The sequence below is a fragment of the Furipterus horrens genome, unplaced genomic scaffold (genome assembly GCF_987537825.1).
Source record: "Furipterus horrens unplaced genomic scaffold, mFurHor1.1.pri manual_scaffold_11, whole genome shotgun sequence".
Lineage (NCBI taxonomy): Eukaryota > Metazoa > Chordata > Mammalia > Chiroptera > Furipteridae > Furipterus > Furipterus horrens.
In genome coordinates, this window is record NW_028327181.1 from 98,052,567 (window position 1) to 98,080,389 (window position 27,823).

At 59.6% G+C, this 27,823-nt stretch overlaps 1 protein-coding gene across 1 annotated transcript; it reads left to right on the plus strand.

The window, feature by feature from the left end:
* Positions 1–2,213: 2,213 nt before the first annotated feature.
* MXRA7 (matrix remodeling associated 7) lies at positions 2,214–26,077 on the plus strand. The gene is made up of 4 exons (XM_090257841.1): positions 2,214–2,487; positions 15,049–15,106; positions 17,914–18,010; positions 25,593–26,077. The coding sequence occupies exons 1-4, from the start codon at positions 2,215–2,217 to the stop codon at positions 25,753–25,755; spliced, it is 591 nt and encodes a 196-aa protein (XP_090113967.1). The 5' UTR covers position 2,214; the 3' UTR covers positions 25,756–26,077.
* Positions 26,078–27,823: the final 1,746 nt, after the last annotated feature.

Genomic DNA, 27,823 nt, shown 5'->3' on the forward strand with positions numbered 1-27,823 from the left:
CCCTCCCCCCGCCTGGCCTGAGCTGCTCCTTGCAGTGGGGCCAACGACAGGGAAGTGTCTGAAGGCTGCGGCATCAGGCTGCTTTTAGGGACGGCGCTCCAGCTCGTTTTAAAACCAGCAAGCTGGGTCCTGAGACAAGGGATCTGGGAACTCAACAACTGATGGGGAGGGGCAGGGGCCCGTGGCAAGAGTAGGGGACCCAGGACACCCGGGGCCTCAAGAGGGCGCCGGTCTTCAGGAGTGAGAGAGGCACCCATGGCTCTTCCGTCAGCCTGAAGTACCCAGGGCTGCACACAGGTGCCTCTGGGGTCTTCAGCAGTGCCGTGCTATTTGAGGTGACACCTCTGAGGAGACGGCCACCCAAAACAGGAACACTGTCCACGCTCTGCTCATGTTTGCAGATGCCCGTTTACTGAACATTCGAGCGTTCGACAAATGTTTGCTGGAGACCTAGCAGTGCCGGGCCGGGTTCCTGACCTGGCGCGACCTCGCGGGCAGCCAGTGTGCGGTTGTTCACGAGGGCTGCTGGTCAGGGCGGGAGCAACAGGACCTCTTAAATACAATTTTAAAACAATAGGGACGGGGGACACTTTGGCTGAAGGTCCCCCAGTGGTCCAAAGCCGGTAGCTGAGAGATAAGCCCCATTCCACGTGTTACAGTCGGGGGCCGTTTTTCATCAACCACCACTGTAATTTTTTTCTTTTTTTAATGTTCCCCTTAATATGTGCTGCCGCAGGACTAAGCTCTCACCCTGTCATGGAATCTCTGTCTTGACCGTAGCTCATGAGGAAGCCAAGGGCATACAGTAGTTCCTCTCTATATCGTGGTTCACTTATTGCAGCCTCACTGTATCGCCGGGTTTTTAAAAATATTATATTTAATTAGTTATCGCGGATTTTTCACTATATCGCCGGATTTTGCGGTACTGTATACGTATGTTGTTAAAGTTAAGTAGGTTTAAGAGTGTAGAATATGTTTAAGAACATAAGTAGTGTTTATAAAAGTGTGGGAAAGGTTAACGGAGTGGGAAAGGTTAATAAGGGACTGGGAACGGTTTATAAGTGTATGGGAAGGGTTTTTAAAGCCTTAAAATATATATAAATACTAAAATGTATGGTCCCTACTTCGCGGATTTTCACCTGTCGCGGGAGGTCTAGAATGGAATGCCCGTGATAAATGAGGGATCACTGTACTCGCATCTTCCATTTAAAAGGGAGCCCCCCACTCAGCATCAGAGCTGACATCAAATATCAGCTCAGGCATTGCAGTTTTTCCAAAAAATGCATCCTCAGTAAAAACGGGACTTTGTTGTTTTTTTTTTTCAACAGGCAGCCTTATGTTTTCCATTGTACCTGACAAACTTTGCCAGCCCCATGTTTATTTAAAATAACTATAGTGGGGGGTTGGGAGTGGTAAAGAAATAATGTTTGGGGTAACAACATATTTATCTCAAATACACACTGTTCAGCCACAGACCCTGGAAGGATCTGGAGAAAGAAAAACACTAGACTTCCTTTCCCTCATTCCACCCTCCCAGATATCCAGAATTATGCAAAGACGGTTTGAAACGGGGGAAACAGAGCTGACCCCAAGCAATTGGAGTTGACTTCCAGAAGCCTGTCTTGGGGGAGGGCAGCTACAGCACAAAGAGGCTGCGTGTGTCGAAGGCTGCTGGGTCTCAGCCCCGAAGGATCGCTCACAGGCCAGGAACCGGAAATGGCATCCGTGAAAACGTATTAGGGCAGCCCTGCAGAATAACAGTGGCTGTCCCCGTGCCTACAAAGTGGCTAAAAGTACGCGGGGTGGATGAGTGGCCTTCATCGTCCTACAGGAGGTCTAGAGCCAGTTTACAGGAACCTTCCTGGCTTTGCTTGGCCCAAACCAGCACTTATATTTCCAAAATGCTCTAAGGTGACCTGTACAGGGCTAAAATGATGCCCGAAGATGACAATAATCTGAGGGCACCTGTATAATGAGTTCAAACCAGTTTTCAAAGCGTCAGCCCTCCCCGGAGCAAAGAGGGGTGGGTCCTCCTCTGGCCGTAGACGCGCTTCCCAAAGGGTCGGGGCTCCTGTCCCCAGGGTATGTCACCTTGGGGGTGGAGAAATCGGGACGGGGGCGGGGCATGGCGGGGCTCCGCCCCTGAGGGGCGGGGCGGGGCGCGGAGGCTCCTTCGAGGTTCCCGCGGGCGCGCACTCCGGTCGCCGCGGCGCGATGGAGGCGCCGGCGGAGCTGCTCGCGGCGCTCCCCGCGCTGGCCACCGCGCTGGCGCTGCTGCTCGCCTGGCTGCTGGTGCGGCGCGCATCGCCCGCGAGCTCGGACCGCGCCGGTGCGTCCCCGGAGCCCGCGCCCCTGGCCGAGACCAGCGGGACCTCCGCGCCGCTCGGCCCCGGGACCCCGGAGCCGGCGGCCGCGCCCGAGGAGCCGGGGGAGCCCGCGGGGCCGGCGGAGGCGGAGCCGGAGGAACAGGCCGCGGAGGCGAAGCAGGTACGGACCCGCGCCCCCAGGACTCCCTCCCCACCCCGGCCCTGTTCCTCCCCTGGCTCCCGCCGCCCCCGCCGCCCCTCGCAGAGCCGGGGCCCCCAACCTCGGGCGTGGCGACCCCAGGGAGAACAGAGCCCGCGTCCGGCAGGAAAGGAGGGTCGGCGGGCAACTCACCGTCCGGCCCCAGAAAGTGTCGCCCAGGGACGAGCCTGTCGGAGTTGTATTTGTTCTGCTTGGTTTGCTCTTGGCGGTGACTCCGAGCCCGGAGCCCGGCTCCCCACTCCCCGGCACTGCCGCCGCCGCATTCCCGGGACGCACGCCCCACCGGTCCCGCGCACGGGTTCCCCCTCCACGTGCAAGTGGTTTATTTCAAGGCGGGCGGTGAGAGTTGTCTTGCTTGTGGGGAAAAAAATACTTGAAGAAAGAGAAAGGAAAGCTGCCCTTTCTTTTTAGGCCAGTTTGAATGCCAGATGCCAGACTCAGTGATGTCATGTTGCGTGGGGTGGGACTGAGACACAAGGCACCGGACAGTCGCAGCCATTCTCATTGTCGTTTTCAAACTGCACCTGCGCCTTGGCAGGTCTCCCCTGGGCAAGCAGATCCGCCTGGCCGGTGGGGAGCGAGGAAGCCAGAGGAAGTCACTGAGCGCCCCGCACCCGCGCGCCCCCGTGTCCCTCAGCTAGCCTCTGCCCCGTCCTGCTTCAGGGCACACAGAGAGGTCTCTGGTATCTGCCTGCACTCCCCCCCAAGCCCCTCTTTAGAGTGAAAACTGCTGGCTCGGCTGAAGCCCAGGCGCGGCCGGGGGCCTCCAGGCCACCACTGAGGGTCCTGGGTCTGATCGGAATGCCTTGTTCTTTCTCCTGAGCTCCTGCTCTTGGGAGGATGGCCAGGGCGGCAGAAGCCAGGAGCAAGTGGCTTTGGTGCGTCGTCCGTGCGTCTGCAGTGCCCACTCAGAATTTGCTGGATGCAGTGGTTTACACTGGAGAGAACCCATTGGGGGAGGAGGCGGCAGCCAGGCGGGGCAGAAGCTTTCCTCTTTGCTGCGTGAGTGCAGCAGACCCCTCTGAGCAGGTGCTTTGCTTGACAAGTGGGTGACTAATTGTGTCACTGGAGTGGATGCTCACCAGCCTGAGGAGGGCTTCTGTGTCCATCCCAGGACACACTGGGGTCCCAGTTCAATGGGAGCCAGCGCTCTCCAGGGGCCCCACTGTTTCTGCTGACCTCACTGGTGGCGGGGCAGGTGGGGTTTGCTCCAGTGTTTGGGATTCCTGCCTGCGCTCAGGCCTCTTGGGAACGGGAGACGGGGGGTGGGCTGTTCTCAGGCAGCTGCTCGCTCTCCATCAGCCCTGCTCCTGCAGTTGACACGGTGGCCCTTAATCACCCAGTGGCAGCTTCTAGACTGCAGTTTAAAATGCCTGTTGGTGGCGCCCAGCCCTGTCTTGATCCTCTGGGTTACAGCACTTCTGAGAGGACTTCCTACAAGGCCCTGGGCTCTGCAGCAGGAGACTTAATGCCGGGGGTTCAGTAGCAGCCCCAGCAGCCTGCCTGTCTGGGAGAGCGCGCCTCCCGGTCCTGTGGGGGAGGGGGGTGGGCGCCCCAAAGGACAGGGCACCTTACATAGGGTCACAGAGCAGGCAGTTTCCTCACTGCGCGGTCTCACCCTCCCCTTCTGGGACGGAGTCCCCAGTCATTTCTGAGTTGTTCAGCACCCTGTAACTAACTGGCAACCATGAAGTCACTCTGAGCATAAAGGCCTGAGCTCAGGTGGTGGAGACACAGATGCCACCGCGTCCCACCCCCCTTCCTGCCAGTGATGGGGTTCCCCCTGGAGGAAGCTGCTGAGAAAGTGTCTGGAAGTGGACTTGGGTGTTTCCAGAGCAGGCCCCAGGGCTGTCTTCTGACCGCCAGACTGCCCACGCCTGCAGAGCCTGTGGAGCTGGCAGGAAGGACCCCTGGGGAAATAACCCAGGTCTGGGGAAGCAGGGGTGAGGCCAGCAGCCAGCCTCCTGGGCTCTCAGTAAGTGCAGGGCAGCAGGGGAGAGGAGGGCGGGAGCCGGGGAGCGGGGGAGTGGGAAGTCACTGCCCCGGAAGGGCAGCCCATGACTCCCGCACTTAACTCGCCTGCCCCTCCCCCTGCTGTTCCATTAACTGCATCCTCTCTAATCCCAGTGGGCCCCCTTCCCTGCCAGCCCCTGAGGCCTGGGCAGCTGCTGCCCGGACTCACAAAGCTGATTATTTAGAAGGGTCTGGAGCCCAAAGCAGCAGCCTTCCGACACGGCTGTGGGTCGCTGGGAAGTGTCCACGTGATGCTGGAGAACTACGTAGCGTGAGGGCCCTTGATGGGCTGGGACACTGAGCAGGGACCAAAGACGTGGGGGTGACCAGCCAGGCCAGGGCAGGGCGGCCCAGGAGAGGGCAGAGTCAGTATTCGAACCTCTTCATTTCTCCCAGGGGCTGGTGTGGGGGCGGGTGGAGGCGGGGGCACCGCCCTCATCAAGAACTATGGCAGCGATGTCCCGAGCGGGGCTGGCCCCGGCGACGAGGGCCGGGAAACAGTACTTTCTGGTGCTGATGTGCAGGTTGGGATTTTAGGGTTGCCAGGCTTCTTACCTAATGGAGGTGTGGGTTCTATGCTTGAGGATTCCCAAACGGCGGTCAAGGGTCAAGGGTTAGGTGGCAACTGAGTAGCGCTAGCGTTAAGTCCCTGAGTCTGTACCAGGACTCCGACATCTTGGCCCGCGGGTCCTGGCTCTACTCGAAGACTGAGCAGGGACTTCCTACAAGGCAGCTGGCCCGTGTCACCAAACAAAACAGGCAGGAGACCCCCAAGAGACATGGCAGACCAATGCAGTGCCTGATCATTGACTGGCTTCTGGATTAGGGTGGGGGTGGGGTGCTCCATGAACATTGGGGAGATGATCACGACATTTTTCAGATGAATGGTTTATGAGGGCATTTTACTGTATCAATGCTCAGTTTCTTGAGTGCGACGCTGGTGCGGCAGTTATGTAGGAAAACGCCCTTGTTCTTAGGAAGATGCATGCTGGAACATTGGGGATGACAGGTCATGGTTCAGACGGTCACACCACGAGTGTGGGTGTGTATGGAGAGAAGGCAAAGCTGGCGAAGTGTTCACAATCAGTGATTCTAGCTGAAGGGCATGAACGTTCACCGTATGATCCTTCCAGCTCCTCTGCAGGTTTGGAATTTCTCTAAGTACAGTGTCGGAAAAGGAACCCAGTGGGGGAATCTCATAGGAATGGGCTTGGTCTTTGGGCACTCGGGGGCTGTTTGTCTGTCCGGGGTGCACAGCCTCATTCGTCCTCGCCATGCGGCTGGACCCTGGCTCGCCTTTGTGAAGTTACCCTGCAGCTAGGTCCCTCGTGTCCCCTACCCTCACCTGCCTTGTTGCCACAGGTGTGCCCCCCACAAGGGGCAGAGCCCCTAGCCTTCCCAGAATGGTCAGGAGCAGGCGGCTCCCCTCCCCTACCGTCCGTTCTGTCCCCCAACAGCAGAGGGCCAAGTAAATTCCTGGCAGTTGTTCCCATCACTTTGGAGTCTTGTCCCAGGCCACTCTGGCTGCTGTAACAAGGTGTCCTAGGCTGGACAGCTGGCACAACAGACATTTGTTTTCCACTTCTGGACACGAAAGTTCAACGTCAAGGTGCCGGCAGATTTGGTTCCTGGTGCGAGCTCTCTCCCCGGCTTACAGACCACGGCCTCCTTGCTGTGTCTTTACTCGGCAGAGACAGAACTCTGGTCCCTTCTTCTAAAGGCCCTGATCCCATCAGAAGGGCCACCCTCCTGACCTCATTTTACCCTGATTTCTTTCTGAGGCCCCACCTCCAAACACCATCACACCGGGGGTTTGGAGTTCAACATATGAATTCTGGGGGACACACACAAACTCAGTCTATAACAGGTGTTGTGATTTTCCAGGAGAAAGACTGGAAATAGTCTCAGTGTCCATTAATTAGGGCATGGGGTTAATGAGCAAATTGGTAGAAATGAGTAAGGGGACAAGCAGCACACAGGACAGTCCTAGTGTGACCATGGCAACTCCGACGATGCTGCGGGGGCTGTGGACAGGGCTCAGTGTTTGGTAGTGCCAGGGGGTGTCTTTCTTTTTAAATATTTTATGTATTATTTTTAAAGAGAGGGGAAGAGAGAGAGAGAGGGAGAGAAACATCGGTGTGTGGCTGCCTCTCGCGCGCCCCCAACTGGGGACCTGGCCCGCAGCCCAGGCCTGTGCCCTGACAGGGAATTGAACTGGAGACCAAGGGGGTGTCTTATAAAGTTGTTTAAGCTCAGAATGTAATTTGTTTTCACATGAGAAGAAGGCCAGGGGCTTTTCTAATGGCTAAGCTTTGTTCTTTCTTTCAGAGATAAAACATAGCTGTCAGTCAGAATTTTCTTAGTAAGAAGTAATAAATTTTTAAAGAACATATCTTTAAAAAAAAAAAAAAAAAGACCCTGCCTGGCTTTGGAGCGTTAGAAATAAAATGCAGAGCTCGGTCACTTTTAGATGGACTCTGTTTGGTGGCCCTGCTCTCCCCCAGGCGGCCCCAGGCACAGTGCGGCAGGGGCAAGGCCAACGGGACCCCCAGACCCCCATCCTGAGAACTGCCAGGGCCCTGGGGCCCAGAGCATTTCCGGAACAGCCTGAGGCTGGCCCCACTCGGTGTGCCGCTGCCAACGGAGGGATGGGGCAGGACTCTGATCAGCGTCAGAAACCTCCTCGCAAGGGCGCTAAGGCCCAGACAGAGCGCCCGCTGCCCCCAGCAGGGGAGGCGGAGGCCCTGGCCGCGTCCTCTGGGCGGGAGAGCCCCTGGGAGCTGCGACCGGGCCAGGGAAACCAGCGCAAGAATCCCAGGAACTTGCTTCTCTGACGTTTTCCTCTGAACACCCGCTGATAGGGGTGGGAGAGGGCGGACCACTGCCCTGGGTGCTAGTCAGGGCCTCACCCCGTGCTCTTCCCCTCTCTCTCTGCGCCCCGAGAAAAGGTCCGGGCCTTGCTCTGGGCCTGGACCGCTGCCACCACCCCCCAGAGCACACCAGCTGCCACCCTGTGGTCAGGGGCTGCCGGCCCCAGCCCAGCCCCCTCCCTGAGCGCCACCTCTAGGGCCAGCTGCCCCTGGACACCTCCCCTCGGCTGTCTAACGAGCGCCTCAGGCCAAGTCTGGGAAGAGTGTTGATTTCTGTCCCCCTCCTGCCCTCGCCTCACTCTGAGCCCCTCCGCTGCTCAGGAGCAGGGCCCAGCGTCGTCCCTGCCGCCTCCTTTCCCTCTCCCGCCACGGTCACTCCAGCAGCACGTCCTGGCACCTAACCGCAGGGTACCCCTGAATTCGGGCCCTCCTCTCCATCCTTCCCAATCTGCTGCCCCAGCTCCACCATTCATCTGGGCTGTTTGGGAACCTCTGCACTGGCCCCCTGCTTCTGCCCGTGCGACGCCCTGCGGCCAGCATGACCTGCATTACGTGGAAGCCGGATCTCATGTCCTCCTGTTAAAGCCCTCCAGCTCCCTCTGTGGCATGCGGAGTAAACTCCAAACTCTAACCTGGCCACTAAGCTGGGCGGGACCCTGAGGCTCTGCCTCCTGGCCCGGCTGCCCCCTGCCCCTCCGCTGCAGCCACTCAGACACGCCAGGCCCTCCGGCCAGACCAGGACCCTGCCTAGCAGGCCCTTCCCAGCTCAGATCTTCGCGTGATCGCTCCTCCCCACCCTGCAGGGCTCCGTGCCCTTGACCACCTTCGCGGGCGTGAGTGTTGGCACTCAGTCCAGTCTGAGTCATCTCCCTTTCCGTGTGCGTTGTCAGCACAGCGGCATGTCCGCTCGTGAGAACAGGCTCCTTGCCTGCCCCGTCCACAGTCTCATCCCAGCCGCTACAACGGGGCTGGCACACGGTGGCTTCGTGAGTGGACCTGAGCTTCAACAAGGAAGAAGACACTCTGGCTCCTGCCAGAGGCGGGGGCTGCCGGCCTGTATGGCTGCGGACTTCCCGTGCCCCAGGCCTCCGGCAGCCCAGGCTGTTCCAGGTTGTGCGTTATGCCCGAAGGGGGCAGACTGCTCTGGAAGGCAGTGACGTCCCCGAGGCTGGAAGTGTTCAGACAGAGGCTGGATAACTGGCAGTTCATCAAAGGTTTTATCGACATTTTTAAAAGCATTAGATACCGTCTCTGCCCTCCGACCTTAGATGGAAGGACAGGACACAAAGCAAGGGTCTGGGCCCTGCTCCTGCCCCTCCTCCTTGCAGCGGCCCCTGCAGTACCCCACGGAGCTCCTGGCTCTGCTCACTGAGGGGAGGATAAAAACTGAGCTCAGGATGAGCCAAGGTCTGAGTCAGATCCTGCAATCCCGGAGGCCCCGCCCAGATGGAGGCAGGTGCAGGGGGTGCCCAGAGGTAAAGAGGGAAGGACAGATGCTGCGCCCAAGTGAGGCCTGGGCCCCAAGGATGGCCCCGAGTTCCAGAGCGTGAGTGAGGGGGCACCCCAGGGACCTTTCAGAGCAGGGGAGAGCGGAGGCGGTGGGATGGACAGGAAATGCCAGGCTTCCATCCACCTTCCTGGGCCACAATGAAGTGCCAAGGGGGCTGTGACCACAGGAAAACTGACGCGCTGAGGGCCCGTTTGGGACAAGACAGAAGGTCCTTTGTCACCAGAGATGTGCTTTCCAGCCGCAATATGGATTTAGAGAGCTGGCCCGAGCACCCTTGGCCTGGAGCTGTCGTGGGGAGCATGCGTGGCTGATCTGATCGGATGGTCTGTGTGCAGAGAACCGGCCGTGCCCTCTGCCAGCTCCGCGCTGGCGCCAGCACTCTGCTAGCCCCGAGCCAAGGCGACGCTCCCCTCCGAGTGCAAAAGATGAACAGCCCGATTGCCTAATGGAATCCTTCTGGAAGGAGTGAGGCACTGTCAGGCCGGGCCACATGCCATGGGAGCTGGGAGACCTGGCTCCTTGCTGTTCTCGGTTCCCGTCTGGGAGCCCTGCAGAGACAGTGGGGCCTGTGGGACCCCTCCCCGGTCACCGGGCAGTGTGCGTAGGCCCCTTAAGAGCGTCCTGTCATCTCTGTCCTTGCCTGCTTCAGGGAGCGAGGGACAGGCATTCCCACGGGACGGAGGCCTCCCTCTCCGCCTGCCTAGGGGAGATGTGGTCCTCTGAAATCATCCCAGATTAACCAGGGGGTCGGTGTGGTCACAGCAGAAGGCAGCTGAGGTGGCTGGTCATATGGTCCCCGCAATCCTGTCTGCAGGACCCAGGGGCAGAACCAGCTCCTCAGCAGGCAGGCAGGCAGACAAGAGAGATATCTGCATCTCTCTCTGTCTCCCTCCTCCTCTGTCCCTCCCTCTCTCCCCTCTGCTTCAGCGCTGTGGATCAAGGCTGGATCAGCCAGGGCAGCCATAAATGGCAATGTGCTGCCTGCAGGGTGTGTGTCCAGCTCTCAGTGGCTCCTGGATGTCCCCCCACCCCCCGAGTCGCCCTGTGCCCTACAGCCACCTGCCTGTCCCTCCTACCACCCCTCCCCTCTAGGTCTCTGAGGGACCCGGGCGCTGGGCCCCCAGCGTTGGCGGGGTACCAGAAGGCACTCCCACTGTGCCTCTCCCCACCCCCTCCACAGGAGGGAAAGCTTTACACGTGGGGTCCAAAGCAGTCAGCACCCCAGTACCAGAGTGCTGAGGCTGGTCAGTGGGGTGACTGGGGCTGGGTCTCAGCCTGGGCCTGCCCTGGGGACCAGCCAGGATGACGCCAGCTGTCTGTCTCAGCGGGCGTCACCAGGTCACAGTTTTCACTGCATTGATTTACTGTCATTAGAGCAGCGTGCACTAGCCCGCTCAGGCTGCCATAGCCAAGCACCGCAGGCTGGGCAGCTCCAGCAGTGGAGGTGTGTTCTCTCCAGAGCTGAGGTCGGGGTGTCGGCGGGTGTGGCTCCTCCGACGGCCTCTCTCCGTGGCTTGCAGGTGGCTGTCTTCTCTCTGTCCTCACATGGTCCTTCCTCTGTGCAGGCACATCCCTGGTGTCCCTCTGGGTGTCCCAGTTTCCTCTTCTTATAAGGACATCAGTCACATTGGATCAGTGCCCACTCTGATGACCTCATTTTAAGTTAATTACTTCTTTAAAGACCCTCTCTCCAGATACAGTCACAGCCTGGGTGCATTTTAGATCTTGTTTACAGGCGATTGTCATCAGCTTGGGCTCAAATAAACTCTTACAAAAACTCTTCTCAAAAGATACAGTCACAGTCTGAGGTCCTGGGAGTTAGGCCCCTAACACAGGTATCTGGGGAAGGACACAGTTCAGCCCCTGATACGAGGGTCCTGCCTCACTCATGGCCAAGGGCATCCATCCTGCCTCACTCATGGCCAAGGGCATCCATGAGGAATCAGCAGTGAGAGCCTTTCTGCGAAGTCTGCAGTCAGCGCTCCGAGCAGTGGCCTCTAGCAGGGTCCTGGCCAAGCTGCAGGCGTGGCTGCCCCTCGGGCCTGGGGACAGCGAGGGGCTGCCCTCGGGCAGCCGCGGCCAGGCCTCTGCCTCAGTCCACAAGCACCAGGCTGAGGGCCAGACTGCTGTAGCCTCTCAGTTCGGGCGCCTCCACCTCTCACCTAAGCGCTCACCTTTCTTCTCAGGGTCCGGCCTGCCTCCTCCTGGCCTGCCCTTTGCCAGTACTTTCCCACGCACGGCTCCAAAATGCAGCTCCCACCTGCTGCTCTCCATTTAAAAGCTTCCCGTGGCTCCTTGCTGCCTCGGCCCACCCTAGATCTCCGTGTCCCTGACCACCCCCCACCCTGCAATCACAGAGACCCCGAAGAGTCGCCGGAGGAGCCGAGGTGTGCCACGCCGGGTGATCTCCTCTCGGCGCCAGCTCAGAGGCACCCCTCCAAGGCCCTCCCGTGCCCTCGGGCTCAGCTGAGCTCCCTTTCCCAGGACCCCTCCGGGTCACGTATCTGCGCCATGTGTCCCTGAAAACGTGCATGCAAACCGCACGCGCCAAAGAACTGGAGACAGAATGTGTGGTCGGATCGCGAGAAGGGAAAACCCCCAGCGACGGCTCCTCTAGACACGGGCGTGGGCGGCGCAGTTCCAGCGCTCTGTGCGTGCTTCCCGGTTTCTCCCCTCCACGCTCCTGCCCGAGCTCAGGGCAAGGAGCACTGGCCTCAGGGTGCCCAGGCGCTTCTTCCAGGAGGGTTTCCACCTCTGCCTCCCTCGTAGTTTCTGAGACCCACCCTTCTGCCTCTGATGACCGGCACCAGCACTTTTGTTTGAAAAATAACGGAATCTTCTCCATTATCGTGACGTTGTCTGGAGGCCCACGAAGTAACCCAGGTGAACGTGAGGCCCTGGGGTGCCTTCCTGGAGCACAGGTTGAAAACCAGCGCACTGCGGGCATTTGACATCAGTGACACTAACCCACCCCACGCCCACCCCGAAGAACGCGCGGTGTTCTGGGCCTGCAGAGCAGTGTGTGAGTGGCCGGCGACGCCGGTCAGGGCTCTCTGGCTCCTGGTGTGCGTGGCCCACGCACAGGGCCGGCAGGAGTGGCATGGCCTCTGGGGCCTCTCTCCTGGGCTCCCTGGTCCCCGTGGGGAAGGTGGTCCCCTGGGTCACATCCGCATGCTGGTGTGTGGACGGGGGAGGGCCTGACTGCCCCAAATGGCACTTCCCACCGGGACCCCAGGCGTCAAAGGGCACCCTCTGAAAGAAGGGGCTTTCTGTACAGACGGAACACTAGGCGGCCCGCTTAGAGTGTGTCCTGAACTCCATTAAGTCTCGCAGTGAAAAAGCGGCTCCAGTTTGTGTGCGGAAAGCGAGCGCGCCGCAGCAGAGGAGTTCATGAAGCGCCGCCTGCCTCTGCCGTGCGGCCGCGCTGCTGGTCTGTAACTTGGTTCCGGGACACTGGGGTGCCCTCTAAGTCTTGGTGCCGCCTTAAGGTTTCCAAAGCTGGGAGGTGTGAACGCTGCAAACCCACAGAACACACCCGCTGCATGGTTATTTATTTAAGTGCCTCTCATGCTCAGTTTCCTGGCACTTGGGTGCTACGTGTTTCATTTTAACTCTGTGCCGGAATCTGGCCGGATGGGCAGGCGGAGGAGGCCCCTTCCGTGGGCACCGTGGAGACCTGGTCGACCTCTCTTGAGGCCACCATGCCCAAACTGTCACCTGCGCGTTCAGTCCTTGTGAGGCTGACGTGACAAAGGCAATCCCTTCAGTCACTGACCATCACCAGCCCATGCGTGTGTTTTCAAAGTGTGAAAACCAACTAAAACCACGCACAGCACAAGACGGTGGTCTTACAGGTATTTGAATAAGAAACATCAATATACTTATAATGTAAATAACCTTTCAAATGTCATTTTTTGGTATGTTTGCAGCATTTATGAAGTTATTAAAGTTTAAAGCTGCACTAAGATTGGCTGCACATTAAAAAAAATAAAAGTAGCAATCACCAACTTGCTCCAATGACCCACCAAGATGGGTCACAAGCAGTTTAGAAAACCACACGTCAAAAGCCAAGTGAGAAATCCAGACGGAGACCAGCCCCGCCCAGGAGCGTGTCATCAGGCCAGCTGACGCCACGTCCCTTTGGGATGACAGGGTCTGCCGTGGCTTTTGAACTACCTGTGTGTGTCTTTCCTACTGGACCACAAATTCCTTCAGGACAGAGACAGGGCTGGTTTTGGTTATTTTTCTTTTAATCTGTATGTCCCTCGAACGTAATTGGACAACTGACGTCCCGTCTAGTCTCAGTATTTAGCTATTTACTGCGGCCCAACCCTGAATAGGTTAATGGCTGTTTGTCTCTTTCTGTATTTAAAATATAGAAAAAATATATAATAGCCCCATCTCCCTGTTCAGAGACCACACAGAGCATTTTCAAAATCTGTCAAGAGTGATTCATGCATATTTATAAAATCCAAACTGTACTGAAGTGTGTAAGAGGCAAAGTAAAGGCTGCCCCCATCCCCGGGGGTAGCGGCTGTCCTTGCAGGAAACGTGTTCTCTGCGTCGGGGGGCCTGAATGTGCACTTCCGTTCCCGCGCCTGCACCAGGGAGCCGGCACGCCTCCCGCTGGCTGCTCCTTGGGGCTTCCTCTTGGTGACCACCTTGATGCTGCTGTTCCATATCACTGTGACAGGCTGCTTCCTTTTTAATGCCAGGTGCTGCGTGGGCTGCGTGCACGGTAATATATTTACCCCACTGATATCTTGGTGAACGTATTACCCAAATAGACTTAGCTAGAACATATTTAACCCTAAGGATAAACATGTAGTTGTTTCCAGCTTCGTTTTCTGCTACACACAATCAGAGTCGTCGTATAAAAGCCCAGGTCGATGGTTTTCTAGTCCAGAGCATTCCTGGAAGTGGGTTTGCTGAGGCAAAGACGAGTCTCCGTGTGGCACCCCCAGGGCGGTGCAAAATTCCAGGGGCGCCCGGACACGGAAGCCCCAGGTGCTGACCAGCACTCAGGGCAGCAGCATCCACACTGAGCTGGTGCGGCAGCTGCGGGAGAGGAGCCAGCCCAGCCCGCCCACCCCCACCCCCACCCCCACCCCGCCGCAGCCCAGCGCCCCGGAGCATTTGGTGTGGTCCAGGGGAGGGAGAGCCTCTAGCTAGTGGGCCTTTGCGAACGCGGCCTCCCAGCTCAGCTCGCTGTTTGGTTTGGCGCCTGCCGGACGCCCAGTGCTCCTGCTGCGGCTGCAGACTCTGGCTGGACCCCCAAACTCAGAGCCCTAAAAGCCTGGCCATGGATGTGTCCGCTGGGGGGCAGCTCCATAGTGCTTGGCACCCCCCCAAGCCCGCAGGCGTTTGCGCATTTGCCCCCCAGGTTTCTGAGTCACAGTTCCTCGGGTCTCAGGCCCCCTTGCCACACCCTCCCACCGCTAGCAGCTGGGGCGGCTGGCACCTCCCTCGCATCCTCCCACATTCCTGCAGGCTGAAGTCACTCCTTCCCCCACCGAGGCCACTCTGGGGTCTGCCAGCTGTGTCCGCGGGAGAGAGCCGGCCTGGAGGAGGCAGAGCCCCACTTCCGGGCAGACGGACTCGGGCCGGTTACGGGCACAAACGACATCAGAGGAAGCAGAGGCGGGCGGTGCCTGTGACCACGAACGCAGTTGCTCTGTGGGGCCCGGCCCGTCTCGGCCTCGGATAAGCCACCTCTCTCTTCATTGTAGTGAGGGCGTGCGAGTCCCCAGTCCGCTTATCAAAATGGCATCTGCGCGCCCTGACCAGCACCCGCATGGAGAAGGGACTGAGGCACAGGGCAGGCGCACCGTTCCTCAGCCGGGAGTCTCCCCCGTCCTCGTGGCCAAACAGGCCCACAGTGCCCACCGCTGTTGACCGTGGTCCCCATTCCGTCCTCCCGGACACGCGCGTGGCCAGGCTGGCCCTCGGTGGTCCCTTCCTCTCCCCGACATCCTGCCCACCACTGCCCCACCTCACCAGGCGGTCACTCGCTTCTGGTCCCCATGCTGCTGCAGGACACGGCTCCTGCCACTGGGCCCAGGGGTCAGGTGTCACAGAGTCACCATCAAGAGCCCCCACACTGACCGGCTCCTCGTCTTGCAGGAGGAGGAGCAGGAGCAGGATGGCAAGGAGGACTCACACCCAGCAACACCCGAGGAAGACAGCGGTGAGTGGGACCCGTCTGCGGGCTGCACACCTGCCCCCGCCCAAGGCCGCCCCTGTCTGGCCATGGATGCCAGGCTGTGCTGTGGTCCCTTGGGGCTGGCCCCCTGCCGAGGACTGAGTGGCAGTGTGAGGAGAGGGTAGAGGGGTTAGGAGGGGGGAGAAGGGCTGAGACACGGGAGCCCGCTCTCTGCACCCACCTGCCTGCCCACTTCCTTTGCCCTCAGTCTCCACCGCTCCATCTATAAAAGTTGTGTCCAAATTCAGGGGCCCACCTTGTGAACACACTGAGCCCCTGGCCTGCTTCCTGAGGCACCTCTTAACTCCCCTCCCGTCTCGACCTTCTGCGTTTCCCGGCTCTCGCCAGGCCTCTCTGACCTATTTTATGGAGGCCGAAGCTGCTCACAAGGCTGCTGCCCGTGCGTTCTGCAGAGAGGAAACGCCGGGCTCCTGAGCAGCTCTAGCTGACCAGCCAGACCTCCCTGGCCCGCAGATCCCAGGCGGCCAGCAGACGAGAAAGGGAGTGACCAGGACGATTGAGGAAACGGACCGATTCACACCTGACCGAGACCTGGGGCACCCACCCGGGGGGCCAGCGCCCTGGGCAGGCAGACAACCAGACCTGGGGTGGGGCTTCCGCTGCGTCTGTCACATCTCATTTCCCTTAAAAAAAAGAAAACCTGAAGTAAAACCAGCAAAAACAGTTAAATCTATATGGCAAGTACACAGAGGACTTACTGCAGTACTTCTATGTTTGAAATATTTCATAATTTTTAAAAAGCAAGGCTGTCGCTGTGACTTTAAGTCAGCTGCTGGCAGGAGAGGTGGAAAGAGAGGGCTGCAGGAAGTCAGGAGCCACTCCGGCCTGGGTGGCAGGAGGGGGCCGGGGCTGCCCCCTCAAGGTGCAGCAGGATTGGGCTGTTGGCTGCTGTCATCACAGCCTGGGAGGAAGGGAAGGGCAGGCAGCGGCAGGGGACATCAGCCCCCTCTAGTGGCTCTCCCTCCAAGCTGCTGGTTCTCCAGCTGATCTGCAGGGACTGTGGCCCCAGGGTCTGTCCCTGCCACATTAGTGGGTCCTGTTAGTGACTTGAGGACACAGAAAGCCAAAGCTGAGGCTGCTGGAGGCCCCTGGGCTGGGACAAGGGGAGGCTCAGCAGACCACCCTTCTGAGCTCCACACTCCACCTCGTGCCCTGTCACTGGGCCTCCCTCCTTCTCTGACTGCTGCCCTGGACAGCCCCGACACCAGCCCCTCCTGCAGCCCTGACAAGGAGAGGCCAGAGGTCTGTGGCCCCAGCGACCGAAGGAAACGGGAGTGGGATGCCCGGCCCTCCGCTGTGAGCGGCTCAGCCCTTAGGCTCACTGCTGTGTCCCATAAGCACTCAGCGGACTCCCACAAGAGGCCAGAGGAAGCCCCGCGCCCCACGCCCCTCCCTCCCTGCCAGGGGCTGTCACGCAGAGGCCTCCTGGTCTGGCAAAACTGGAAATGGCTGTGCGTCACTTGGTACGTGCATTTGATTATGTGAAAGCCTTTTCACGTCTCTCTGGCTCAGAACCCATAAAGCTAATCGTACCTGCCCCATAATTAAAACCCAGCCGGCAGCACTGCTCACATTTTATTTCTCTAGAACAGTCACACAGCGACCTGGACGTGGGGTTCACTGGCTGGCTTTGCTGCCCCTCGCTGAGGTCCAGAAGCGAGCACTGGGGGCCAGCTCGTTCTGAGTCTGCAGCTCGGTGTGACTCCAGAGGCCCAGGCCTCTCAAATGGTGGCCCCGAATCACTGCGCAGAGTTCCCAGGCCCCAGACACCGCCTGTGCGGACCCTGTACTGCTGGGGGCTCCCGGTTCTTTGGGCCCAGGGGGCCCTCTGCCTGACAGAACTGAAAAAGAATCTGTCCCTGCGGGAGAGCGACTTGCTCATCTCTGCATTTCCCTTAATCAGTTCTTTATGCGCTAATGGAAATCAGATAAGACTAGCCCTCAGCTATGTCCCCAGAGGAGGCCAGAGGCCATGTACCCTACCCCTGCCAGGCTGAAGGACCCCTTAAGGCCACTGCTCCCCAAAGGAGTTCTCTCCACGTAGAAGCAGCCTCTTCTGCGCGTGCAGCCCTCAGCTGCATGTGCTGCCTGCCTCTGGCCGGGTGCCCAGCGCCTGCCTTTGCTCCACGTCACATACCCCTGCTCTCCTCTGTCCAAAGCCCCTCCTGCCCCGCCTCAGGCCTCAAGAGCTGCCCTTTGGTGCTCTCGAAGGCAGGTGTGGCATGCAGAGAATGAGCCTGGCCGACATGACGCCCCAACTGCCGGGCACAGACCCCAGGTCGGTGAGACTGAAGGACCTTGGCCGGAAAGGCAGGGGTCCCTGCGCCAGACCTGGGACCCACGGAGAGGCAGGGATTCCAGTGCCTCTGTGCAGCCTGCGTCCCAGAGACACGCTCCCTCCGCCTCACTAATTAGCACGGCAGCACTGGGGTCTCCCGAGGAGGCGAGAAAGGCCTTGCAGATGCCGCCTGGCGAGACGGGGAGCCAGCCAGCTCTGTGGTCGGCTCAGCCTGGTCCTGGCGGGGAACTAGGTGGCGGGAGCCACGTTACACCAGGAGTGGGTGCTAGTTTCTCTCTGGCCGTCTCAGCAGGACATCACAGAGGGGGTGTGGGCGGAGGGCCTGTGAGGTGCGGGCACAGGTGAAGGTGAGGCGGGGCTGCATGCAGCTCTCTGGCCAAGATGGTTCTCTGAAACGACCAAAGGGAAACGGGACTCGACCTGTGGGAGCGCCCAGCCCTCTGCCAGCTCTTACCCGGTCCCCTCTCTGCAGGAGGAGAGGGCTTCTCCTTCAAGTACAGCCCTGGGAAGCTGCGGGGAAACCAGTACAAGGAGATGATGACCAAGGAGGAACTGGAGGAGGAGCAGAGGTAGGCCACCTCACTTCCTCGGGACAGCTCAGCCTGCACCGCTGGCCCAGGAGCCAGGACAGGAGGCCCGGCCCCTGCAGGCTGGGCACACCCTGACCATTGCCATTGCCATTTCTGGGATCCTTTCCTGTCCCTGCCATGTTCACCCAGGCTCGCTTTCCCCTGGAGACAGTCCCCTCGGGGCACTTAGGGGGAGGCTGCCGAGCCCCTCACCTGCACTCCCACCCCTGCCCCCCACAGAAGAGAGAAAAGAGGCCAATGCCAGGGAGGGCCCGGAGCAGATCCAGCTGCTCACTGACACACGGAGGTCACGGCAAAACCACTCTGCCACGCAGGGCAGGACGCAGTTCTTCATGCTCATCCGTTGGGCAGCCGCCCCCGCCCCTCCCAGCCCAGAGCCCCCGGCCACCGTTTATCCGCTCTGCCCGGCAGAGCTCGGAGGCGACCGCAGCTGCGTGGCTTCTCCTGTTCCGACTTGGCTGCTCCCCCGCCCCAGCCGGCACCTCCTGCCCACCACAGGCACCCCCCCAACACCTCCTGCCCACCACAGGTGCCCCCCCGCATCTCCTGCCCACCACAGGCGCCCCCCACACCTCCTGCCTACCACAGGCACCCCCCCAACACCTCCTGCCCACCACAGGTGCCCCCCACACCTCCTGCCCACCACAGGCGCCCCCCGCACCTCCTGCCCACCACAGGTGCCCCCCACACCTCCTGCCCACCACAGGCGCCCCCCGCACCTCCTGCCCACCACAGGTGCCCCCCCGCACCTCCTGCCCACCACAGGTGCTCCCCCGCACCTCCTGCCCACCACAGGCGCCCCCCGCACCTCCTGCCCACCACAGGCGCCCCCCCGCACCTCCTGCCCACCACAGGCGCCCCCCCGCACCTCCTGCCCACCACAGGCGCCCCCCCGCACCTCCTGCCCACCACAGGCGCCCCCCGCACCTCCTGCCCACCACAGGCGCCCCCCGCACCTCCTGCCCACCACAGGCGCCCCCCACACCTCCTGCCCACCACAGGCGCCCCCCACACCTCCTGCCCACCACAGGCGCCCCCCACACCTCCTGCCCACCACAGGCGCCCCCCACACCTCCTGCCCACCACAGGCGCCCCCCCGCACCTCCTGCCCACCACAGGCGCCCCCCACACCTCCTGCCCACCACAGGTGCCCCCCGCACCTCCTGCCCACCACAGGTGCCCCCCGCACCTCCTGCCCACCACAGGCGCCCCCCGCACCTCCTGCCCACCACAGGCGCCCCCCACACCTCCTGCCCACCACAGGCGCCCCCCACACCTCCTGCCCACCACAGGCGCCCCCCACACCTCCTGCCCACCACAGGCGCCCCCCCGCATCTCCTGCCCACCACAGGTGCCCCCCACACCTCCTGCCCACCACAGGCGCCCCCCGCACCTCCTGCCCACCCCCACCCTGCAGAGGCTGAGGAGCGGGGGGAGCAGCTGGACAGCTCTGGAAGGCCACAGGAGAGGCCAGGTGTGACTCTGAGCCGACCTGTCCCCACGTGTGTGGTTGGCCTGTGGCCTGGAGTCCTGTGATTCCGGCAGGAGGTAAATGCCTGCTGTGCGTTTTCCATCCGGCCACCCCCAGAGGCCTGGGCGATCACCCCCACTCCCCAGCACCCAGAGAGGATCGTAGGGCCTATTATTCCACATGCAGGGCTTAGCCACCCAGTGTCCATCAAAAGTCAGAAGCTACTCTGTCCACGAGAATCCCCGTTTCCCCTCTGGAGCGGTCCCCTGTTCTTCCAAACCTGGCTCGGAGGCTTTTCCCCCGGGGGAGGGGGTGGCAGCGGCATCCCAGCGGAGGAAGACCAGCGCAGAGGACGGTGGCCTGGGGAGCACCCATTCCTCCCGACAATGACGCTGCCTCAGTGTGACCCGGTTTGCTGCCTTTCTATTTCAGGATTGAGCTGACCTCTGACCTCACTTCCCTGTAGCAAGTTCCTTAGGTCCTGAGCCACAAATATTCTTGCAAGTCCTTTTGGTAAGGAGATTCACTTCTTAGACTAGTGGTGTTTCCCTCATCCCGTCTGTTAACGTGTCCCCAGCAGGACCGACGTGATCTAACCCTCCCTCCTCCATCGCCGTCATAACTGGGGGACACAGCACTGTGCGCCCAGCCTCCCACTCTTCTCGGGCGCAGGGGTCACCTGGTGAACAGGCCCCTTTCCCAGCACCGCCAGGTCCTCGGAGGCCAGTCCCTGGTGGACCTGATGGGCCAGCCGGTGGAGGCCACTGCCATAGCGACCGTCCTACCCTGAGAAGGTGACACGGCTTGTGGAACACCGCAGGGCAGAACCCTGTGCTCCCACGGGGCCGCAGAGGCAGGTTTTATGTCAGAGCGAGGGCTGGCCCACCTCGGCCCCGTCCTTGTATGTCCAGGGACAGTGGAACACGCTGGGCTCCTTTCCCTACGTCCCGTGGAGGCTGTCACACTGCGTCGGCCTGAGCTGACGGGCTGCGCCAGAGACCATGTGGCCATGTGGCCGCAAAGCCGCAGACAGTCAGCTCTTCACAGGGAAAGTCTGCAGCCCCTGGATGAGGACAGAGGGGCTGACACACCTGTGGTCCCTCAAAGGCCCCTGTGGACAGAGGCTGTGGCCAGGACCCTGTCCTTAGTCTGTGTGCACTGCAGACGTGAAGGACCCTTAGAGCAGGAAAGACCGGTCAGTGGACTGGCCGCCAGGCCCCGGCGCAGGGGGTTGGGGGTGGGGTGTGGGACGGGCTGCACCGTCACTGGGTTCAGAGCCAGGACCTCCGGAAGGGCGGGAGAGTCCCTTCTCTGTTACGTTCAGATGGCAGACCTGTGTTGCCCGAGTGGGTCTTTGCCACCGGATCTCGAATCTCTAGATCACTGATTCCACTTGGCTGTTCTGTGGGGTGGGGACTGTCCCCAAGTGCTGCTGTTGGGGTGAAGCTCTCACCTCCCGCCCACAGGCTGTGGTTACCACTGGTGCACCCCAAGTTGAGAAGTGGGGACAGATGGTCTTTACGGCCCTTGGACACGGCTCCTCATGGGGTGGGGCTGGAGTTCACGCTCATTTCCATCCCTGCCCCGCCAAGCATGCTCCCTGTGGCTGTCCGACGTGCCTGCCTGTGACGTCTGCTTGCTGCTCCTGCCCCTGCCCCTGCATGCCCCCCCCGAGGGGCACCCCTGTGCCACCCCTCCTGCCACTGCTCCTGTCCCTGGAATGGTGATGCTTGGGTTGCAGAGGCTGGCGAGGCTGGCTCTGACCCTCCATCTGTGGCGCGACAGCTCTGGTGGGGACTGGTACCGCTGGCGGGTGTGAGACAGCCGTGGTCCCAGCTGAGCCCATAAAACTGCCCTGAGAACGTCAGTGTGGAGAACCCCACGCACATTATTGTCACACCACCAAAACCACAGGCCAGTGAAGAGCGTGCTCTCTCCTCCGCTGGTCAAGTTCGTATGACCAGACTCGGCTTGTTTCTGATTCCCATCCTGGCACTCGGGACCTCAGCCAACACACAGTATCTGGAGTCTGACTTGTTCACGGTCACGTGACCCGACATTCCCCAGAAGCCTCAGTTTACAAGTTTTCACGAATGGCCTTTAAGAAGCAGGACTGAAAGCAGGAGACCCCAGATCTGTTCCTCCGTGTGTTGAACCCAGCATCCCCACCACTGGAACTGCTCATAGACCCGAGTCCTCTGCAAGTCCAGAGACGGCAGCTGCTTAAGAAAGACCTTTGTTGCTGTCTGCCCTCCTCCTCCCAGCACTCCTGGGGCGTGGGGCTCACAAGCATCCGTGGCATTGCCTCTGCCGGGCTCAGGGGCTCCCCAGGTTCCCACCACAGCTTCTCTGAGGGGTGCCACACGCAGCCTGAGTATGGCTGGGCCGGTGGGCTTGCAGGCTGGCGACTGCCCCCCCCCCCCCCCCGCTCCCAGAGCTAGTGAAGCTGGTGGGCACAGCTGGCTCCCAGTTGGGCAGGGAAGAGATGAAGCTCCCCCCCGCCCGCCCCTCCTCTCACTGTACGCCGCCTGCTCTTCCCAGCTCTGGTCCGGAGGGAAAATGCAACCCAGGCTGCGCCAGGCAGGCTGTGATGGATGAGCGCCCGGGACCCCAGCACCGCTCCGTTCTGGAGGTCCACGGGGCTGATGGACACGGTTCTAGTGGAAGGGGCTCTATACGGCATGACGGGCAAGGGGGAGAGGAGGCAGGGAACCCTGGGCTGTGGGACGTTCTAATGGCTGAGGCCTGACGTGGCCATGAACCATCCCCCAGTGTAAATTTCTAAAAACGTGCACTGGCTCTGACCTCCAGAAGAGGGCGTCCAAGGGGCAAAATTGAATCCCTGCGCTCTCAGGGTGTCTGCGTTTCTGTGTGTCATTTACAAAAAAGGGGGCAGTATTGGCCTCGTCCCGGGAAACACAAGTCCTAAGCTGCCGGTGTCCCCAAAGGGGACAAAACCCAGCCAGCAGGAATAGGAAGTAATCTAGAGTGACAAGACTGCCCCAGCACAGCCACACCACCAAAGATCAAAGTGCCCAGCGCCCGGCCTGCCTGCCTACCTACACGTAGGCTCTGCCCTGACTAGTTACCCAGATGCCTCGCAGGCTGTGGGGCTCCCATGCAGGGCCCCTGGGGGGTCCCGCAGCTAGCTTAGTGGGACAGACGGTCTTCCTAAAGGTAGTGAGAGGTGAACCGCCCCTCACGTGTCTGAGAAGCCAGCCACCAGCCTGGCTTCTGCAATCCCAAACATTCTCCTTCCTCCTCCCGTCCCCTCCTCCATGGCGCTCATAAGCCGGAATGAGTAAAATCAATGATCTTTTCTCCCTATTTCTCTTTACAGAACTGAAGAATAACGAAGTTACCCTTAGCGCCCTCCTAAAGGCTTTTCCATTTGGCATCTTAAAGGCTTGAGAGATAAAACAAAACCCCCAGAGAGCAGCCTTGCAGACTCCCAGGGCGCATCTTGCCTGCGCGATGCCAGGACGGGACGCAGACCCTCAGACAGGACTCTCCCCTTGGCCGAGAGGACCCCGGGGACGCCTCAGCTCTCCTGCTGCAGGGGTCTTCCTCCTCGCTTGGGAGGGTTGCTTTGTTAAGCTGACGGGTTTCAAGAGTTTGTTCTCACGGCCTACCCTCCACACCCTCCACACCTGAGACAGCCCCGTGGACGCCACTTCATCATTTTTAAGTCAGTATAGTTTTCTCTTCCCTGAGGCCAAACCGTGACAGACCCCGAGATGTGATGGGCAGAGGGGACCGAGCGGCCCGTGCTCACTGGCTGGGTCACGGGTAGCCCACTTCCCCCTTGCTCGCTGCCTGGCTCGGTTGTTGGGGGTGGGAGACACTATATTGGTGACTGGGCAGCAAAGAACTAGAGCCAGCTTATCGGTTTGCCGTCGCCATTTCCTTTAGAGGCTTAAATTGGCCCTCTAGGCGCTCAGAGGCCTTTTTGCTGACGTTATTACCGGCTTAGCCAAATCTCCACCTTTGCTTTCGCCGAAGCAGTAATCATAGTGTTCGCTTGAAATAGATTTCTCCACTACGCTTGTTCCTAGAAAGTTTCAGAGATGAGTTAGAACTTTACCAGATAATCAGATCAGTCCCAGATTCATTTCTTGGAATTTTATATTTGACAGTATTTGTACTATACCAAACTAGTCTACACTTTTTAGATAGGTTGGTTAAAACCTTTTTTAAAGCAATGAGTTTATAGAAAAAAAGTTTCCATTTAACGGAAGGCTGGGAAACAGCCTATGTCAGCCTGTAGGGCGGGTCACATTCCCAGTGGCCTTGTCCTCTGGGCCTGATACTGAGGTTCAGGGGCCTCAGGCCTGACGGGCAACACTGGGCAACAGCCACACAGCCACAGGGGGCGGGGATGTCCTCTTGTGAGCACACGCGTCCCCACACGCCAACAGCACTGTCCCTGTCCAGGCTGGGAGCTTGCTGGGACCGTAAGCAGGTGACTCCCTCCAGGTTACTCACCTGAATTTGTCTGGAAACTTTCTGAACGCAGCCGCCAAGCCTCGCATACTCTGACGGCTTGGATCTGTGTTTTTAGCCCTTCTTCAGTCCAATAAACTGAGTAGATGACCTTGATTATTGTGGTTTTTTTTGTTTTGTTTTGTTTTGTTTTTAGTTTTGCTTTGCTTTAAAGAAAAATCTCCTGTGAGCCCCTTAAATATGAGTTTCCTTTCATTCTGATGCCTGGTACTCTCCAGCAGAGTAGAAAGGACTTTGTGTCCCAGGTGTCCCAGCCACAGCAGCACAGGAGAGAACCTGGGTCCACTGTGGGGTGGCGCTGGTGCTCACACGTACATCTGGACTGGGAGTCCATCCAAGGAGCTAAGTACACACCCTTTCAATTCCTAAGACTGCCCTTTCTTCAGACAGCAGAGTAGAGTGTGTATCACAGGCTTTCCCCTCCAGACAGAAATCACTTTCCCAGGGTGACAGAGAGAGGCTGGGATTTGGGACTTCGGGACTTCAGCTTGTACATGTCCCTCTAGTCAGAAAACCAGCTGCTGGGAGAAATGGGGTTCTTGCAGAAGGAACGTGTTAGGACAGCGTAAGATAAAGACATCGGGGCGCCCCCTGCCCAGGCAGCGTCAGGGCCACGGTGGCTGGAGGCTGTGTCAAAGTCTGCTCTGCTGCAGCTGCCGTGACCACAGCAGCCCGGCTGCAGGGAGGGGCGGAGAGGTCCCAGGGCCCTGCCACTGGGCCGGCATCCTCTGACGGCGGCCAGTGCCAGGCCAGCAGTGGGGTGTGGAGGGCGGGCACACAGAAGCCTGAGGCCAGAAGAGTGAGCTGGTGCCAGCAGCACACAGTGCCCAGCCATGCGGCAGCCCGGCACACCAGGGCAGAACAAGCCAGAACAAAACTGTCCCCTGGTTCTCAGTGCAGTCCCACCCCGCCCGTTCATGTCTGCACCTGTGGGCACTGTCCTGTGCTGGCCAGATGGCGTGGCCGAGCCGCATCAAGGTCACAGAACGGGTTCCCAGCCACCCAGCTGGTGCGTCATAAACCAGGCCCGCCTCCGGCCCTGCCTGTTCTCTAGAGGAGAGGCAGCAAGCCACTGGCCACGTGGCGTCTCTGGGCAGCAGAACCCCACACCCAGCCCTGGCCCCTTGGCAAGCACGTCTGTAAGTTCCCCTACTTCCAAATCCTACTGTTTTTTCTTCCTTCGCTTTGGCTCATTTCTCTAAACTAAGGCTGTTTCTAATATATTTCTGCACAGGCTGCGGCCCCTCGGGGGAGCCTGCCTCCTTCCTGCTTGCCCCCGTGGGATGTGCGGTCAGCAGTGAAAGGGGTTCAAGGGAAACTGAAGGACGAAGAACCTGGGCAATAACTAGGGGGTCCCCAAATCTCCAGGGTAAACCCAGTACTTAGAACTCCAGTGTTTAGATCCAGCTCCTGTGTTCTGAGTGGGTTTTGTTTGAGCTTGGTTTTCTTCTTACTCTGGGAAGCTAACGCGGTCACACAGGAGAGGAGCGGCCCGACGCCACCGGAGACTCACTGGGACCCTCTCCCTCCCTCTCTCTGCCTGGGGTCAGGAGCACCTTCTTCCTCTGTATCCTTTCTTCCCGACAGAGTTCAGAAAGAGCAGCTGGCGGCCATCTTCAAGCTCATGAAGGACAACCAGGACACGTTTGGCGAGATGGCCGATGGCGACGTGCAAGAGCAGCTCAGGCTCTACGACATGGAGGCGGCCACCTCCCCGCCCAGCGCGACGGGCACGACTGCTGCGCCGTGACGCCGCCCCGACCTGTGTCCCCAGCCCTTGTTCCTTTCAGACTTCTGTAGGCTTCACGTGACCTTACACCCCTAGACGCAGAGGTACAGGATATGCGGATCCGCCCAGTTCTTGCCATTTCTGTCACGTTACAGGAATTGGGGCTGTGGCCTTCAGAGGGGCAAGTCCCCGACTCCTCTGGCCTCTGCCTACGGGCGAGGTCCCAGCTGTTACATGGGCAACCCTCCGAGACCGTCTTCTGATCCCAGGGGAACCCTCCCTGCAGACCCAGGGAGGGGCGGCTTGCAGGCTCAGCCCCAGGCAGTGGGGAAGATGCACATCGGGCCTGCGGCCTGCATGTCCGGTCTAATGACACTACACTCTCACTGGGCCTCAGAACGGTATCCGGAAGGTTCTGTATCTGCCGGAAGCAGGCAGCAGGGGCGCGCTCGTGTAGCACAAAGGCTGATTCAGTCGCGCCTTCCACCCTGGAACAAAGCAACTGCATCAGCGTTAGGCCCCTCGGAGCGTCTCTCATTTGAGCATGAGACGACCTTACATAGAACGAAGGCTTATTTGAGCGCTTCTAATGCACCCAGAACTACGCTAGACACCACGGATACAAGAAATACACCGCGGCACGAGGTGCCCGCCTTTAGGGAGGTTAGAGTCCCTTAGGAAGGACGGGCACACACTCAGGGAAGGGGAACCTCACCAGGCAGCAGGCAGGAACATCCCAAAACGGCCTCACAGAACAGTGTCTGGGACACCCTATGAGCAACACGTTTCTGTGAGTCAGTGAATGCGCAGGGACGGGAAAACGGGGGTTCCTCTGTGCTGCTCAGGCCTCACTTCTGGTTACCCCACTGGCAGGAAATTTCAGAGCCAGCTAAGTGAGGGAGAACCCATGAAGTTCTTATAAATGTTTTTTTATTTGCTGGAATAAAACTAACCAGCCCTGACCAGTGTGACTCAGTTGGTTGGGCATCATTTCACAAAACAAAAGGCCGCCGGTTCGATTCCTGGTCAGGGCACGTGCCTGGGTTGCGGGCCAGGCCCCCAGTCAGGGCGCGTGTGAGAGGCAACCGAACAGTGCTGCTTTCTCACATGGATGTCTCTCCCCCTCTCTCCCTCCTTTCTCCTCTCTCTAAAAATAAGTAAATGAAGTATTCTTTAAAAAACACACCTAGATCAACATACAGAATTAAAAGCTGTGGCATCTGACGCACCTCAAGTCAGTAACGACGGGGACAGTCACCCTCCTTTCGTCACCTCGTGCCGGCTGGAGTTTTTCTTGGGCCCCTCCCCCGGTGCTGTGATTCCTGCTGCTTTGCTGACAACCTGCATGGCAGGAGGGTCTGCTGTGTCTTGTGATATCCATATGTCAGCGCTTTTTACTTTTCTCAAAATTTATTTTTATCTTTTCTGCCACGCTTTTTAAAACTTTTACGATTTAAGACTTGTTTGTTTCCTTCCTGGGGTCTCAGGGACCCTCTCCGTCGCTTCCCTCGCCAACCCCTGAAGGCACGCAGCGTCCGGGTCCCCAGACTGCAGAGCCGGCACTGCCCGGCCCTGTCTCCCCTCCTGCCCCTTCCGGTTTACCAGACTCTCCTCGCCACAGATTGCTCAGAACGTTCTCCTGAGCAGTCACGTGGCGTGGCTGCAGGCCCAGGAAGGCCAGGCCCTGGCTGCGATGCTCAGCGTCGCCCCCCGCTCGCAGCACGGCCTTTTGTCGCTGACTGCCTCTCCTCGTGGCTGCAACATGGCCGTAGGAGCTCAGGTGTCATGTCCAGAAGAGGGAAAAGGGTCATCATCTTTGCTTGTGTCTCCAGGAGTGAGGGAACTGGTCCTCGCTTCAGGTCCCAGTTGGCCAGAATATGTCATGTGTCCGTGCTTCGACGGGTCAACGGCACAGACTGCCGTGGTTGGCTGAGACGCCTCGGGCTGCGGCCAGGTCCCCTGGACACATTCAGAGGAGGGGAAACTGGGTCCCATTGGGCTCTGTTAGGAAGGGACAGGGTGGTACTTGGTAGACACCAGGACCACTGTCACCTGCCAGAGACTCGGAAGCCAGTGTCTGAAGTCCCTG

Coding starts and splice junctions, on each gene's coding strand:
- MXRA7 (XM_090257841.1), top strand. CDS start 2,215: ATGGAGGCGCCGGCGGAGCTGCTCGCGGCGCTCCCCGCGCTGGCCACC. Junction 2,488..15,048: donor AGGCCGCGGAGGCGAAGCAG/GTACGGACCCGC, acceptor TTGCAGGAGGAG/GAGCAGGAGCAGGATGGCAA. Junction 15,107..17,913: donor AACACCCGAGGAAGACAGCG/GTGAGTGGGACC, acceptor CCCTCTCTGCAG/GAGGAGAGGGCTTCTCCTTC.